Source organism: Zingiber officinale, chromosome 7B, assembly GCF_018446385.1.
Source record: "Zingiber officinale cultivar Zhangliang chromosome 7B, Zo_v1.1, whole genome shotgun sequence".
In the NCBI taxonomy this organism is placed as follows: Eukaryota; Viridiplantae; Streptophyta; class Magnoliopsida; order Zingiberales; family Zingiberaceae; genus Zingiber; species Zingiber officinale.
The window spans coordinates 1,438,155-1,456,450 of record NC_055999.1 but is presented as its reverse complement, the minus strand read 5'-3'; the positions used below and the strand labels follow the sequence as shown (position 1 = coordinate 1,456,450).

Genomic DNA, 18,296 nt, shown 5'->3' with positions numbered 1-18,296 from the left:
GGTGGACCCTCATTTTAACTACTTTTCCAAGATGACGACATATTATATGAAAAAGAGTAAATTAAGGAAGACATTTGTCTTAACTCTTAATGTAGTAGCAGTACTTTATATGAGAAAAGTCAATTCATCATGCCTTTATTTTAAAAAATAAAAACAATTTCAATCTTGTACATGAGGTGAACTCTCATTTTAACGACTTTTCCAAGATAGCCCCGTACTATATGAAAAGAGTAAATTATGGAAGATCATTATCTAAATGTAGAGTAAGCAGTCAAGCTGTTAAATCGTTCAATCCATTTAAATTGAATTAAAAAAATCATCAAATATGAAGTTAGATGTAGGATCCTAATATTATATTATTTGATCTAATAGGATTAAATAAATTTTTATCCCAATAATTGAATCGACTTGATCCGTAATTATCCCTACTTATAGCAACTATTATTGATAAATTATTACACGTTATAACAACTACTGTCGATAAATTACTATACGTTGTAATAGTTACTATCGATAAACTACTACACATTATAGTAGTTACTACCGATAAGTTACTACACGTTGTAACAGCTACTTCAATTAGCTGTTACAACGTGTAATGAGTAATGTCTATTATCATTTTAAAATATATTTTTTTTATATTTATATTTATATTTATGTTTTGTATTTGATTAGATATAACATCGGATATTCAAATAATTGATAATCCATCTAATATATGATACATAAGAATCGTCGGATATATGATAGGATCTAATATTAAATTATATTATATAGTAAAATTGGATAATTCTCTATCTAATAATCCAACTAATCTGATTAAAGATTACCCCATCTAACTGTAGTGATATTTTATACGAGAAAAGTGAAGCATCTATGGGAGATTTTTTTTTATCCGTAAATAATTAACAGTAAATATTGGAATAAATCGAATAATCATGCAGATATCAAATAGATATTAAGAGCTCCCGGGGCTATGATGTAAATCATGTAATGATAGGACATTTAAGTTATCATTCAGATATTGACGATTCAAGTCTCAGTTATGACGAATTTGTAAGAATTTTTTTTTTAAATGGGATACATAATTAAAGGATATTGAACTCCTATATTTCATTGTAAGCACTTTTCAATTTTTCCCGATCATCGGTGAAAAATTTATAACATGATTAATTATTATTTTTTTTACAGGGCGGAGGCTAACGTGACACTCAAAAGTTACTGTCTGAATTTGTCCTTGCAAAACCCAATAACATCTCACCACGTTCTCTATCCTCCCAGTATCCGTGGGACACGTGTCGCATAGATCGCTCGTTCGATCCCCGTTTTGAACCCTATTTCATCCCCCGCGTCGCTCTGCAGACCCGCGATTTCGGCGCAGCCGCCGCCGCTATAGAAGCGAGCTTGAAAGATCCAAGCGTATTTTCTGGCGGCGTATGGCGGCTGAGTACGACCTAAAGATTACGGCGGCGGAGCGAATCCTCGAGGTGTTCATGGACCTCCGACTCCAATCCATTGGATGAGTTCATGAGCCTCCCCCGCTCGATGGTCGTATATAATTTTGCCCTTTTCTGCTATTTTCCTCTTCGCCATCCGAAAGATTTTTGCTATACTTTGATAAATTTTTTAGTCGGCGATTTGATTGGGCGATTCAGGCTTCCCTCTGATAAGGTGCCAAAGAAATTAGGAATTGGTCTATAAAAGGAGTACTCATTGCGATTTTGTGGAAATCTTTTTTATTCTGAAAGATAATGCTAACTCACAGTTGATGCAATCAACTCTTTGCCCTACCAGATTTGAATAATTTCTTGCTTTGTATTCACCGGTGTAGTGTAGTGCAGCACCATTTTTTTCGTAGTCTACTACTTATCGTTGTTTAGTAGATTACACGAGCATGGTGCTATAATAATATTCTTTTGTTTTTAACATGTTATTTGGCATGTCGTTGCCCTATAACAAAGAGCAAAAGGGACATTCATGGATGTTTTAATCCCCCAATGGTTGGTGGGCATTTTGTCATGGCCGTCTCAACTATTTTTGAGACCCTAGGTGAAAAAAAAAATTTAATATTTTTTAAGTAAATATTATTAGAAATATTTAATTTTATTTGTTAAAGTAAAAGGTGAAATTTATCATCCTAACAGTCCAACACGAAACCCTATGATCAAGCTGCAGTTGGTCACTGCGAGGAAAGTATTTTTCTTGATTTTGCCAAGATTCGACACGTTGTCCATTGTAACAATATATATCTCGTATTAGTCAACTCAACCATGTCCCGGGGGCGACATTTAGGGTTGTAAACAAGCCGAGCCGAGCTTTGGGGTGTTCAAACTTGTTTTATAAGATAACCGAGCCGAGCTGAGCTTAAAATGAACCAAATTTTTGAAATGAATATTCAAACTTGGCTTGGTTTATTTTTTTTATGAGCTTGTTTGTTTGATTGTTTGAAACTTTTAATTGTTTGATTGGTTATTAAGATTAATAATTTAAATTTTTTTATTTTATTTTATTATTTATTTAGCATATTGAAAAAAAAATTATTAATAAATATTATTCGTGAACATTGTTCACGAACGTTAACAAGCTGAACATATGTGTTCAAGCTTGTTTGTTTAATTAATCTAATGTATATTGAACGAACATAAACAAGCTCTTACCAAGCCGAACACCAAGCTTGTTCACGAACGCTTGGTTCATTTACAGCCCTAGCGACATTTAATTTTATTAGTAAAATTTAAAAAGACAATTTTATATATTGCCGATGATTATTTATACAATTGAAAACAATGACCAATTAAGTCACCTAATAATAACTTTATCTTATGTCAAACCTTACTTTTTTTTATTATTAGTGAAATTTAAAAATAAAAAAAAATTATATTAATTAATTTAGAAACAAGTAATAAATTATGGTAATACTATTAATATACATTTTAATTACAATTTTTTTAAAAAAATAACAATCATTTTTAATTTCAAAGAAAGGACACAATGATAAAATTATGTGTGACCTAAAGGAAATAGGTTCGATTACGAGGTACTCTTCCTCATAATCCTATATTGAAAGGAGTTTTGTGAACTAAATTGTCTTTTTATCAATTTTAATTTTGATAAATTATTAATAAAATTTATTTAGCTAGAAAATATGAATGATGAATTATTAAAAAAAAATAAAAGAAAAATAAAATTTAAGAAAGAAATAATACTATAATATTAAATATGCTTTTGACTTTAAAAATATTTTTATGAAAAAATATTAATTAAATATAATCAATAAATATTTTTAATTTAATAACAAAATTTAATTTTGATTAATAAATTAAAGTTTTATAAGTAAAAAATTTAAAATTACTAATTAAATTTTAATTAAAAAAATAAAAATAAATTATCAAACAAATCTAATTTTACTAGTAGAAAATTAAAATTATCAATTACATCTAATACAAGTAAAAAAAAAATCCAAATTTAATCTATAAAAAATTTAAATATTTTAAATATTTAATATCCAAACTCATATGTTTTTAAAATAATATTTATATTTAATTTATACAGATATATATATGTAAAATTTATGGACTCCAATATAATAAGGACCTTAGGCATAGGTCTTAATGACCTATGCCTTGAGCCGGCCATACTTCTTGATTTCTTAATATGTCGCAAACTAAAAGGGTGTCCATAATCAAAATGAGTCCTGAATAAATGCTTTAACGCAAAAGCAGTAAAACTTATCATAATTGATCAAACATGTTGAATCAAACACAACAGGTGAATTGGAGATGGATTTAAATATTTAAGTCAACAAAAGATAAGTTTTTGGATACAACTTTTGCCTTTTAGGGGCAGCGGACAAATCTTGCCCCCATCAAGAGTTTTCATCATTCTCTTCACAAAACAGAGGTCACAAATGGCTGTTCTTACCTCTACGAATTATCAGCCTATAAATCTGCTTCTCCAATTTCATTCTTATATGCCAAATGTTAGTATTCAATTTGAGTTGAGGTTATATTCGCTTTTGTTCTTCATACTAAATTCGGCCACCTTGTGTGTCTGGCACCTCCTGACTTAATCTTGTTAAAATAAATTACTGGGGAGTTTTTTGTCCACTGTCGCTTACAATGACAAGCGGGAGTTTGAGAAGAGATCTGGAAACCGCTAACGCTAGCAGAGGTGTAAGCCAAACATTTCATTCATCATCACCAGCAATAGATTTGAACTCCACCATTTGCATGCCTCTTCCTGCTACTGCAATTTGATACCAACTGTTCCCTCCACTGGTAAGGCGAACAAAACAGATATTGGATTGAACAATAAGTTTATAAATCATAAAGCAAATGTAAATGGTGGCTGAACCTGTCATGGATGATTGCATCAAGTGTTTCTGGCTCTGGTACACTGATGATAACATTTGAATGTTCACTCAACCTGAACAACGGGTCTATCTGCCAACACCTAATTCGTTGATCAAGGCCCGTGGTGAATGCCCATGTGCCATCAGTCCAAACACCTGGGAGGCAAAAATAAAACATTGGCAAAAAAAAAAAAAAAGAAGTAATAATTCAGTGAAACTAAAACATACTATTCAGAAGTGGATTGTGTTCTTAAAATGAAAGCCAGACACTCTGGCCACTGATAACAGTAGACAAATATAATAACCCGAAAACATTAGATACATCTGGTATATCTTGTCAATTTAGGCTGGTACAGAGTTTAGTCCCAAGATTTCTTGTCCTAACAAAATCAACTGTCGGTTGAAAACCCTAATCTGTTCCAGGTTGAAGCAGTGTAATTCCAATAACAATATCACAAAATTTTACAATTGTATAGCAATAGATGAATGAAGAAAAATACAGGAAGAATCTGTAAGCTTGTCCGTGTAAAAGACACCTACGTAAACTTCTTGTGTCTATAGCTAGTGAACAGATTCTTTGATCAGCAAATGACAAGAATTTTGGTAGTCGTGTCATACTTTTGAACATCCTTCCCCAGATAACATAAATGAGATTAAGGAATTACCTTTAACTGCTGAGTTGTGTGCTGATAAAATGCTATTTTGGGAAAGCACATTGAGCTTGTACCTTTTGCCTGCGTCAAAATGGCCAGAACAATTGCATCATGCAAGATATTTATGTGTGTTTATGGTATGCCAAAACAGGGAGAACAGATATACCATCTCTTCGATTATGATCCCCATCGTCTATATAATTCTGTCTAGCAGTACACTGATTATCTCCAGCATCCTGATTGGTTGGTTCCACTTGCAAGCCAAAGACTAGCAAGTGTAGAGATTGATCATCCCCACCACTTAAAACACAGTAAGTAATCTCAGATTTTGAGTACTGGCATTTCTTTATTTCTGCAACATTTAAACAGTTGACACCTGACTGGTGTAGTGAACTTAAAACACATGAGGGATGTATTTCACATAAATTCGAAAAGATATTTGAAGGCCCTTTTGGAACATCAATTAGCTGTGTGCTAGATGGAGTGTGTATCTGATCACTATCCATAGTAGATAAATTTGCAAATTCATTTTCAGAACAAACCATATCAGCGCCTTGTTTTATGCCATTTGAATTGCTAAATGTATTCCCAGGAGATGCATTACTCAATGATTTCCACCTTCTTCCACCTTGGCTTCCTCTTCCAGTTTTAGGTCTTCTCTGACAATCAATGAACATCTGTGGTTGAACATCCAGCACTGTTTGCACAAAGGATTCAACTACTTCAGTGAGATCCCAGAAAGTAATGCTTCCATCAGTTGATCCACTTATAAGGAGATATGCATTTCCAATTGGAGCAGCATCTGCCAAAAAATGTAGTTTCAATACCAGAAGTCAAGAAACAGTTAATAGCAACACCTTACTAATTTCTTTTGTTAAAGTACTAAAATAAATTACTAAATTAAATTGTTCATCAAATCTTTTTTTTGTACCAGGAAGAGAATATAATAGTCTAATAGAAGGCATAAAAGGATTTTTTTTTTTTGTTGCTTTTCAGGCAAATTTTCACTTGTTTTCTGTTCATATATTGGCTTCTGAACATAGTAAAAAAGAGAACCACATCAAAAGCTACAAACCATGCAAAACTCAAAACGAATACTAAGCTAAATCATCACCTTTGGAGCAGGAATCCCAAGGAACAACAATGTGCTGCAGAGATAAAACAGGAGATTTTACTGGAACAAGTAAAGCTACATCAAACCTGAAAAATGTGTCATTAAAAACAGGCATTATCACACTGAAAACGAGAAAAGGGAGCACATGGTGAGTCAACAGAAGTGTTACCAAGAACATCTTCCAAATGTCATAACCAAAATTTACCATGCAACAGTTAGAAAAGGAAAAATGCACTTGGTTAAAACTACATACCATAATCGATAAGGCAAAAGAAGAGCCTTCAACATGAGGGTTGCATCTGAACAAGCAACCACTATAAAGCATATTGTAGTCCTGTTTGAGACAGTAAGGTCTGAATAAGCTTAAAGCATATGAATCAAAAATCTGTTACAGGATCCATTCAAAACTGAATATTTCAGCTCACCTACTATCTACAGGTTTCAAAAGAAAAGCAGTAACAGCCAGGTATCTCCAGTCATTATCCATCTGATCCACAAAAGTGGAGTTTAATGTTGAAATCTGATCACACTCAGTGGTTAAATGATTACTTTCTTCAGATGTTTTGAATAACTTCTCCAAACCCTTTTGACGACTAGCAAACTTTGAGGGCAGCTGAGTGGAGAACCACCGAAAAGATATTGATGATAACTCAGTTTTGGACGGATCTGATGTATAATCAGAATTTTTGTTTTGTGCACTGCTACTCTGTAAGATCCAAGAAGTCAGAACTTGCTTGGAACCAACTGAAATCAATAAAAGTTGGTCTTCACTGGAATCATTTGAAATGCGATGTGTATCTTTGTTAGAGGTACTGGACATTGGAATTTTGAAGGTATATATCTTTGGGATGAAGCATATAGACCTCACAGCTGACCCTCCTACATGCTCACCCAGCAATATTGACTCAGACCATCTTCCAGCTTTGATAGACGAGTACCTGCATCATTTTCAAGAATTATCCAAATAGATTAACCACAACCTTTTGTGTTGATTAAAGTCGCTAAAACTTCCCAACTAGAGGGGAAAACTATGAAATTTGTTAATGAACTGAATCTACGTTTCCTACTGGGCCTAAAAAAAAATATAAAGTCAAATCCTCAATCCCAAATCCAACAAATCATTCATATGACACAAATTCATTACCATGAATGCCTGGCTAATTTGGAGAGTTTGAACAAGATGTAAATTTATTATCATGAAACAAAACTGTTTTTAGGGAAGAGCAGTGACTACTAAAGAGAGTAGTTGTATTCGCCCTTAATCTTCTAAAAAGCAGGGGAAGAAAAAAAAGAGGGTTGGGAGTGAAGAAACTAACATCATATTATAAGAAAGAAATGATGTTATTCAAATTAAATGGGGTTCCTCCAGTACATATTATTTACAAATTTGAAGAAACTTCAAGACAACACTATTATAATTAAAAACCACAACAAGAAATTGAAACAAATCACAGTCAAGGTTGTTAATCCATTTAGGGAACAAATACATAATTATGTACAAAACCTGGCCAGCCGCAAACTTCCATCTTCACAGCCTGTTGCAATCCATGAATGACCACCCTTATTGAGTGTTGATAGGTGCACAGCTGAAATGAAAGATAATGAGTGTATCTCTCTCCCATGGTATTGCATATGCAAGACCTTGGGAAATAATTTTTCTTTAGCAACCACCCAAACCCTATGAACATGAACAATGTGATCCTGAAAAAGGAGAATGACTCAAATGAATAAATTTTCAATTACCCAAATCATGGAAAAGATCTTAACAAAACATTTAACAATGACAGCTATAACATATTTCATACTTTCACTATGCACTGAACCCATGAAAAATTATACAGACTTCACTAGATAATATTAGGTTTCTACTTTGCATGTATTACTATTAGCTAATTCCTAATTTTTATTCAACATTTTTTAGAAATCATTTAAAATCCAGTGGTCATACAATTTATTTACCTCAAATAGCCATCAGCATTAGAACCAAGAGTTGGTTCCCTTACACTCCATTCATGCCAGCGTAGAGTCATTTTCCAAATCTACTAGGGTAAATGAAACAAAGAACAGCTGATAGTGATGATCCCTTAGAAATGGTCATTAATTGAATTATGTCTTCTAATAGTCTTGAGATTGTATATCAAAATCATTCACCAGCTGTACCTATATTCCGCCAAAAATTCTCAATAATTTTCAAAATGCCCACTAGGTTAGATTAATGTAAAAATATCCCCTAAGCTTGACATTTTGTTATCATAAGGGCCTAATGAGCTTTACAGTACTGCTATGCCATTCAACCCAGTTTTTGTTACATTTTTTAATAAGTATACAAGGAGAACATGATCTCATAATACCTTCACATAAGCAAAACAATTTTGGTGTTCTGGAACGTCCCCAAAATGAAAAGAAAATGGCCTGCGCCACCCTCCGCAAGGAATTTTGATTGTCTGCAGATACATGAGCCATTACTCATTAATTGAATGGTTTCTAACAAGACTGTAATGTGACAAAACCAGATAAAAGTACCTTAGTTTCATTTGTCATATCCCACATTATAAAATCCACGGATGTAAAACCAATTGCGTATTTGTTGAATTTTGTGTCCCCAGAGGTTGCACTTGAAAAGACTGACTGAATCATACTAAGATCTTTCACTTGATTCATCCCAATAAATTCAATTTTCCTTAGGATTTTACTATACTGGAAATAACAAATGCATCCATCTGCCCCAGTCTATAATAATAGAAAAAAGAAGTTAGCAATAATCAGTCATCTTTGTAATATGATTACTGTAACTAATCATGGTCATACCGTTTGAATGTCAGCATCATTCAATTGTGAACTGACAATGCAGATACTAGTGACACTAGATATGCCATGTGCACCTTTAAATTGATCACCAGGAGAGATGACTATTATTTCTGTGCGTTTTTCTACCATCAATTCATCCACCAAAGGAAAGAGAATAATATTCCCACGCTTATCACCGCATATAAGAACCTACAGAACAATTAAGGACTCAATGAATTAATCAACACAATAATTTGTACTAATTTTTCATCAATATTCAAATAATATAGTTAAGTTAAAAGCTAGACTCACTGGACGATCAATCAAAAGATAGTTCAAGGGATCAATAGTTCAATACTTAGGAATCAAGATCACAAGAAAGCGATTGTTCTTATGTGTCATGGAAATTGTTTGGCACATAAGAAAACAATAGTTCTCAAAGCCTTAGTTTATCTCAGTGTAGCAGATCTCAATAAAGTCCATATACTGTTTATCTACGTAAAATTTAAAAAATATGAATTTTATGAATATTTTTATTAACGTCAAATGCAATAAATTGTGAATGGGCATTCAAAGTCACAGATTCTATCAAATATTACTTGCCTATTCTCAGAAATGCTTATGGCAAGTGGTACATGTGTGGGTATTGGATCAGAGCATAGATTTGCTTATATCAAACCAGTATCAATATTTGAAACCATAATGAGAAAATATTCTCTCAACCATTACCTCCTCTTTACGTGAGGCATCGATACACATGATTCGATGTCTGAAACTTGAAGTAAACACTGCAAGAAGTAATGCATTGTAATCTATGCTGGTAACATGGATGTCAGATTCTAAAGCAGCCTTTTCGATTTTCCACATCCTCAGGATACCCCGAGGATCTGATGTAAAGAGATAGCTGCATGATGCAATGCACATATTTGAGGAAATATGGAACAAATTAGTAGCAAATAGGATAATGAAAAATCAATTATCCTTACCTACTACCCAATGATCTGCACCAGTGGACACCTAATAATTGTCTCTCCTTTTCTGCTGACCAATTAAAAGAGAACGAGGCTGAAGGAGTAACGCCTCGATTATTAACCCCAACAACTGTCACTTTCCCATTTCCATCTCCAATTGCAACAATATCATCCAGGTTCAAAGATGACTCTGAAGTCTTCATGGGCAATATATCCATACAAATAATCTGTGATTCTCTTAGTTGGATAAGTTCAGTCCGGGTTATCCTTCCAGGATTAGACAATTCAACATGATATAAATATCCATTATTGCTTGCAATATAAAGAGAATTCTCCTGAGTAAACTGTATGCATCTTACATACTCGCTTTTGCTGCAACATCAATATAACTGGAATTATACAGAAGAACCACATCTTTCATATCTGATGCAGGGTGTTAAGGAGAGTAAGAAGAGGAAAAGAGGAAAGGAAGGAATTCCACCCTTTTAGTCCATATATCAAAGTGAGGCCTTTTTCTACATTCTTAAATACAAAAACAACCCTCACTAAGAATAGATTTTACATGGAATCAGAGTCATTCCATCATTGAGAAATATAAGTCAACTAAAATAGATGCTCAAAATGGTAAAGCAAGAAAAATATTGACCATTTCCTACCGACCTACCCAATGTCTGACATACAATAATGAGGTTGGAGAACTTGCATCAGAAACACCATCAAAATGATTAAGCAAGGGAAGACAAAATATTTCTGAACTGCCAATAAAAATCTTACAATAACTTTGGAATATGAAAAGCTCAAAAATTAAATAACTGCATAGATGGAATAAGAAATATTCAGAAAACTTACCTGTCCATCAGAGAAAGCTGGTTTGCTAATTTAGGAATACAAATTTGGAAATTCTCTCTCTGATCCATCAAATTGTCTGATATGCCATATTGTTCTCTTGCCTCCTTAGAAGAAGAGGAAGTAATTTGATGCACTTTGACTGCAGAATCAAATCCCGCACTTACCAGAAGTGAAGAATCTGGATCATACAAACAACGCCATATGCCTCTACCACTGCATCATCATAGTAAAACTTCTATTGTTCCCAAGTATTTCATGTGGTTAACTCTATGCCAAAAAAAATATCAGTAGCAACATGCAAATTTCCTAAATCACTTTTGATCATGGGTGACAATATCGGGATTGGTATTGATATTGAAAATTTAGAAAACCTAAGTACTGGCACAGTTATTTAAGGCATGAGGCACCCAAAAGCGCATAGGTGTTGTGGGGCCTGAGGTGCTAGGCGCAAGGTGAGGTGCATCGAAGTAAGGCGCTTTGGATATAAATTTTTACAATTCAAACATATATAGGGAATTTCTACCAAATTATTCCACTAACAAAATTCAAATATTTCACAAACTATTAAACAACAATGTAAATATACAATTCACTAACATTCAAATATTGAAATAGTTTACTTTCATAATCAAAATTAAACTTCAAATTAAAGCAGTGTTTTAAAAATCAGCCTAGGTGACCGCCTAGGCGCTAGGTGCCAACCAACCGCACCGAAAGCATGCTAGTCGGCCAGCCTATGCGGCCTTGATGCCTAGGTGGGATTAGACAGCCCTAGGCGTCGACTAATCAGTCAAATTGTCTAGGCACCGCAGAAATAGTGTAGGTTTTCATGATTTTTTTTAGTTTGGGCTTTTAAATTTAAACCCAATTTAAATAAAAAAAAAAACTGAAATGTAACTTTTTTGTGGGCCTTAAGTTTTACAAGCCCTAAACTTTGGTCCAACAAGAAAATCGATTTGTTTGCTTGCCCTAGCGGCTAGCACCAAACTTCATCGTCATCGTACTGACGAACCAGAGCTGGAGAAATCAGAGCGAATGAAGAAGCCCACATTTATGAGAAATCAAAGAGTTAAAAGGCTAAAGAAATCGATTTGAAGAAAAATTTGTTGTCTAATCTTTCCTCAACTGAGTGACTTGGAAGCAATTAAAGGTTGGCCAAAGCCTCATCCTTTGGAAACATTATTTCATCAGACAACCTCAAAAAAGCTCTAGAGTGAGAGAACTTCATGAGGATGATTTTGCATCCATAGAAGAGGAGGAGGATCACAATGATGATATTGAGTTTGTGTCCGATGAAAAACAAATTGTTGAAAATTATAGAGAAGTAGAATAAATTTATGATATTTTATTAATTGTGTAATTTTAAATTCATTTTAAATTTGATGTTATTGTGTTGGAGTTATAGAATGTGATTTATTATGTAATTTATGCTGATACAATAGAATCCATCCAGCGATGCCTCGTCCCCACTTAATCGACCTAAGCGCTAGGTGCTGGTATGACGTCCGACTAGCGCTAGCGAATTTTAGAACTTGGAATTAAAGAAAAAACAAAGTTCACATATCTAATTAAAATCTTCAAAATATTCCTCAATCATATCATTATTATCATCGCAGGATATTCCAGATTTATATCTAGTTGAATCTTCATCGGTTTCCCATTTTACCCCTCCCGTAAACCAGCTGCATTTCAACCGAGTGCTGATTTTTGAAATTCAGCACCGCATTAAAAATCAATGAAATAAGTGGGAGGGGAGGGGAGGGGCGGGGAGGTTGATGCTGACATTTTAGGGGAGAGGAAGAGTCACGCAGAGAGAAAATAAATAAGTTTGCAAGGGATTAAGGGAGATTGATGTTCATTTTCTAGGGGAAAGGAAGAGTCACGCAAGAAAAATATGTCACATGCATGTAAGTTAATGCAGCCTAATTAATTTAAAAGGTAAATTAAAGGTATGGGTTGGGCTTTAATTTTTTTATAAAAAAATCAATAAGGCGAGGAAAATCACACCTTATCCTCTCAAAAGGTGTGTGCTTAAGCGCGCTTCATTCAAGTATTGTCTCTAGTCACAGCCTAGGCACTAATGGCGTGCCTAGTTGTGCCTTACGCCTAGGTTCAACTAAGCACGCACTTTTCACAACTATATTATATCATATTGAAAGAATCAAAACTGGTAAGAAAAACTTATTTTTTTAAAAAATGGAAAGAACAAAATAAAAATGCTTACTAAATAATTCATTCAATGCCATATTAAAAAATAGAGACTTAGAATTGAACATTAATATATTTATTTTTCCTCTAAAACTTGCCACAATAATTGTCTAGGAATTCTATCATAATGGTTTAGGAACATTAATATACAGAAGGAAAAAATTAGCATTTGATTGGTAAAATTAATCAAACTAAAACACAATGAGTTTGCATATTACAATTATTTTGATCCTTAAATGGGATAAAATGTTATCAACACTTACATGTGTTCCTTTAACATCAATAATTGATCCCCACTTGTTGCCCAAACTCGACATGAACAATCTTCGCCAGCTGTAATTGCTACCTAAATGGATAACATGAAATAATTAAAGAAAGCAACAACAACAACAAGCCTTATGGTCAAACAATTACCACATTTTAAACTTCTCAAACCACATTTTAAACGACACCACCAATTGTTTTGATTTTTAACTTCTCTAACTAACCACATTTAAAATGTTACTCTACATATTTCTCTAGCCTATTTTGTCAGCCATTTTATTTCAAACACATTATGTTAATCCTCCCCCTATCAATTTGCACCTACCACAAGTTCTAATCCTTTTCCTAAGAGTGATATTTCAAATTGCTAAATTAAATTTATGACAATCAGTGAACTTCATTATGCACATGGCTCCCAATAATCTAAAAATGGAAGTAGAATTTGCTAGCAAGAATTCTTACATGCACTCTACTGTCAGGTAATCACCAGAGCTTCCCTAGAGATTACAAGAATGGCTATTTAAACATATATATTAGGAAAAGCAACATATTGAGTTGAATTAAACTCAGGACAGAGAAAAAAATTGGATAGACTACATTAGCAATGTATACATGTTTTAGGCATACATAGTGTTGTTAAAAAGAATTACACATTCTGGTACAGAACAAAAGGACAAAAGTAGCCAGATCTGGTTAACACAGCAAGATATCTAATAAGAAGCAAGAAATACTAATATATATTTCCAGTTTCATCAGCAGAGCATCATAGAGAATGCCCAGATTAATTATCCCAGATATATCAGGCATTAATTATGAACTTTAATAATAATATAGTTTAAGATTAAAGGATGATATCATAAACATAATAAATCAGGTTATACTGAAAGAGAGCTTACAGAATGAGATATATAGCAGTCCCAGATTCTAGCATTATGCCCGAACAATGTGAGATCAGATGAAACATAATTACCCAGAGTCTGCACAAGATTGTCAAATTCTTGCTTTTGACAATCAATTAGCCAGATACGAGCACTGCCCTATGAGTGAAGCCAAACAAAGCACTTAATTTCTGAAGGTTACAGACCTAAGGCAGCAGTTAAAACTTTATCATACAGAAACAGAAAGGCATCTAACCCACCTGCGATCATCAGAAACAGACATCAGCCTTGTTCCATCGGATGACCAACTCATTCGAAATATTGATCCTTCATGCCCAATTAGTTTATTCAAATGATAAGCTACATAGTTCACACTATCAATATGAGCATCCATTGCACTGGATGAGTTGGAACCAATGTGCTCCTTCAATTGATTGGATGAAGGATGAGGTCTTTCATGAATTAACTTCCAAATGATTATCTGTTTGAGCATAACACTTCCAATCATCAACTGTTGACATCTTTCTGTAACATAACACAAGCTAAATTGCACTGAACCAAAATCGTCAAAACATTTTCTATGAGAGTCACATAATGTCATTGAAGGCATAGCATAACTTCACTATAAATATTTTCACAAAGAAAATAAATAATCATAGTACAAACAATTAAGAACTCAAGGACACAACCGTAGATTAATGTTGTTTAGTTGCATTATAAAAGTGTAAAAACTGGGATCTTATTCTTAAAGATTCACTCTCACCTTCTCAGTCATGAAAGCTCTACATTAAGTGATCAACTAGGTTAATGGCCCAAAAGTTAAAGAAATATCAAATGCTTCAATGGAAAAACTAAAGAAAGAAAATAAAAGAAAACCAAGTTTTACAAAATGTTGGCCACTCAATGTTAAGCCTCATAAACAGGTAGATGCTTTATGAACAAGGCTGGTCGATTTAGAGAAGAAGCTACCCAAAAACCTAAAAGGCTAAATAAAGATACAGCGAAGCATTCCACACAACATCTTAAACCTGCATCAAGAATGAGAAAACACAATAACATATCCAGGGATCAATGTTCATATTAAAGGCATAAGCTAAATGCTTAATATATTTAACTAACAGCAAATTAAGAAATAATTTTCTTCTCAGTATATCACCACCATAGATATACAATTCAATGAGCACAAATGTTTAAACAATGATCCATAACTAATTCCAGTATCAAATAAACAAAAAAACTAAGAACAGTTTGTGCATGATCACAATTAAAGCGTACAAGATATCTACTGATGTGATCTACCAATCTTCTTAAAGACAAAGCATTTAAAGTATCAAATGAAATCCATGAGGAATAACCTCATTAAAAATTGTTCCAGATGCCATAATGAGTAGCCTTATGCTGTTTCCCCACAGTCTCATAGAATACAAGAGACACCTCTCTGCAAGTCCATACATTAAAACAATAAGACATTTCTAATGTAAATAATTACAGAATGATAAAGAAAATAGGGCCACTGCAACAGAATGTAAATAATTTTCTTATCAACCTGAAGATTTCACTCGGGTGACCACAATAGAACTAGTAAGATTCCACAAAGCTACAGAATTATCACTGAGGCCCACTGCAAGAACATTGTCCTCCTGCATCGATCGCGTGTTACAACAGATAAGAAAAAGAATAATGCTCCAAAAAGTCACTCTGTGAGAGTACCTTCAAGAAGCAGACATCCAGGACCCAGTGATCAAACCCTGGCAATCTCTGGATCAATTCCAATCTCACTCCTAAATTGGACCCAGCACCATCATTCAACCCCAATCTAATACACAAGCGAAATAGCTTAACTCGCCGCTCTCCATAGATAGCAATAATGAAAAATGCTGCCGAACAAAAAGGGTCATCATTATTGTCAGGAGATTGCAATGAGATTCCATGAACACGCACCCCTTCGAAGACCTGAAAGGTCTCCACAAGGTTCGCCGATCTGACATCGTAAACCAGTAACTCAGATCCAGTTCCTGATCCACAGAGATGAAGACCCAAAACGTAAGCATGAGAGGGACGAAGAAAGAACAAGATACAAACAGAAGGATTCACGAAGCACAAAGGAAGGTGACTTCAAAAACTAACAGATAAAAATAGAAGATATAATTTGGTTTATGACATACCGGAGCTTATGACTATGGACAAGCAACAATGAAAATACTTCGGACGACACGCAGCACCTATGACAATTTTATCCAACATGGTACCAAAGCTACTTTTTTTTATTAGTATTTTCTAAACGTGATAATCCCCTAAAGAAATGTTTGATGGCCTACCCCTATTGTTCATTTGATTCTCTTTTCCTCAACTCATTCCTGACGCATGCCAAGTGGATGTCTCTTTACATGTCATCCAAATCACACATCATAGACATAGCAAGTCACATTGCTTCCTTTGTACTTTGTTGCACACCATGTGTGCTAATGCTGACGTTATGCTTCCTTTACTCCATCATCTACTTTCCACTCGAAAGGAGAAATTGATTGATATTAAATCATCTCATGTGCCTCTCATTGTCGTTTTCATCACGTATTCAAATGAAGAAACAACTGACATCCATTCAAAAAAATTGCTTTTTGCTGCCGCTCGATGTTCACATTAATGGAACTTTCATGTATTATGTGCATTGAGATTGTTTTTCTAGTGTATGTATTTGTACTTTCTAGCTTGAGGGATAGTGTTAAAAAAATATAACTTGATCCATGGCAAACTTAATCTTATGACTAAATTTAGATAGAAATCATTATTTACATTGATTTAGTCAGGTTTTTTACATGAAATCTATAAATACATATAATTAGTATTTATCAAACACATGGCAACACAATAGTTTATTTCTAAAGAAACAACTGAGAAACAGGAAAACTGGAAGTGAACAAAGCTAGAGAAGAAGAGATGACTACCAGCGAGAAGAAGGGGGAAGGGGGACATGGGACGAGGCAAAGGAACGAATGAGAGAGCAGAAACTTCTCCGAAGTAAGGACCGATCCTTAGTCGCCATGAGCTCCGCTCGCCTCCAGCCATCTTCGCAATAACCAATCGATGGCTTCGTGAGATTTGAACTTCACTTCACGGCCGCGAGGGTTTACGCGCAGGCGGAAGTGCTTTCGTTTTCTGATGGCACTATCAATGGGCTTAAATATGGGCCATCTTTCCATTATAAAAGATCGTTTTCCAGTCGCCCTAACCAGGCCCAAGTGTTGCCCCGGCAAATGAGCTGGCGCATGGCCCCGACAAATGAGTCGAGGGTATTATTTTTAATTTAAATTTTAAAAGTATATAATAAAAAATAGAAAAATTAGACAAATTAAAAAGAGGCCATCTAATTTTAGAATCATCATCATACATCATGTTTTTATTTTTTTTAATCAAACTGGACGTTTATCCCTGCATAATTATCTAATTATTTTTCACTATATGATATAGTTATTATCTCTCACCTATATTTCTCATTTAAATTCTGAATAAGAGGCTGATTATAATAATTATAAAATAGTAATTGCCAAAATAAGAATATTAGATAATTTTAAAGATGTTATATGCACAATATATCAAATATCTACATTTTGTTATCTAGTGTAACTCATGATGATCAAATCTTATGCCAAAAAAATATTATTTAAAGTTTTTTAAAATTTTCTAAAAGAATTTATCCTCTTTATTAAAATTATTTTCTATATTATGCTAGCTACAAATATAAACCACAACTACTACACCTATAAATAATAATTATTATAATTATAACAACTATAAAATTATAATTACTATAATTATTATATCAATTATGAAATAATCGGTTCAAGAATAAGATAATAATGAGAATAATATTTATAATTATGCCAGGATGGACAATTTATTTTTTTATAAAAACATGACATCTTTATTTTGAGCATGAATCCTCTAGTCCGTAAAATGTGAATTAGAGGATGGGTCTGGTGGAGAATGATGAACCCCACTTATTTTACAGTGAAACCATCACTCTTCATCAATGATGAAAAATGACTCATCTTTGATCCGTGTTTTGGGGACTAGAGGATCTTAGTTGCTTTATTTTTTTCAAAATAAGATAAAATTGTAATTTAAATATTGAAAATAAAATAAAAAAAAAAAGATTTGCATCAAAAGGATGAGTTTGTAAATTAAAAAATATATATATGTAATTTACATTGTCAACCCATC

The 18,296-nt window shown here is 33.5% G+C and overlaps 1 protein-coding gene across 4 annotated transcripts; it reads right to left on the bottom strand.

Moving 5' to 3' along the window:
* Positions 1–3,750: 3,750 nt before the first annotated feature.
* Positions 3,751–17,219, bottom strand: LOC122004954 (WD repeat-containing protein 6-like). Of its 4 annotated transcripts, none has more exons than XM_042559829.1 (22): positions 17,021–17,219; positions 15,786–16,090; positions 15,622–15,715; positions 15,431–15,513; positions 14,336–14,556; positions 14,094–14,229; positions 13,197–13,279; positions 10,726–10,938; positions 10,240–10,248; positions 9,892–10,143; positions 9,635–9,809; positions 8,927–9,115; positions 8,642–8,848; positions 8,470–8,562; positions 7,623–7,819; positions 6,544–7,056; positions 6,372–6,452; positions 6,119–6,204; positions 5,171–5,806; positions 5,017–5,085; positions 4,354–4,507; positions 3,751–4,274 (listed from the first exon to the last, which is right to left on the bottom strand). In XM_042559829.1, the coding sequence occupies exons 1-22, from the start codon at positions 17,139–17,141 to the stop codon at positions 4,187–4,189; spliced, it is 4,005 nt and encodes a 1,334-aa protein (XP_042415763.1). In that variant the 5' UTR covers positions 17,142–17,219; the 3' UTR covers positions 3,751–4,186. The 4 variants fall into 4 exon arrangements, with proteins under 4 accessions (XP_042415763.1, XP_042415764.1, XP_042415765.1 ...); XM_042559830.1 differs by having other exon boundaries at positions 9,892–10,248; positions 15,786–15,891; positions 16,017–16,090; positions 17,021–17,215; XM_042559831.1 differs by having other exon boundaries at positions 9,892–10,248; positions 15,786–15,952; positions 16,017–16,090; positions 17,021–17,074.
* Positions 17,220–18,296: the final 1,077 nt, after the last annotated feature.

Excerpts from the sequence above, each read along its gene's own strand:
- LOC122004954 (XM_042559828.1), bottom strand. The coding sequence starts at position 17,141 with ATGGCTGGAGGCGAGCGGAGCTCATGGCGACTAAGGATCGGTCCTTAC. Across the intron at positions 9,116-9,634 it reads ATGCCTCACGTAAAGAGGAG|GTTCTTATATGCGGTGATAA; the intron begins GTAATGGTTGAG and ends ATTGTTCTGTAG. Across the intron at positions 5,086-5,170 it reads GGATCATAATCGAAGAGATG|GCAAAAGGTACAAGCTCAAT; the intron begins GTATATCTGTTC and ends ATTTTGACGCAG.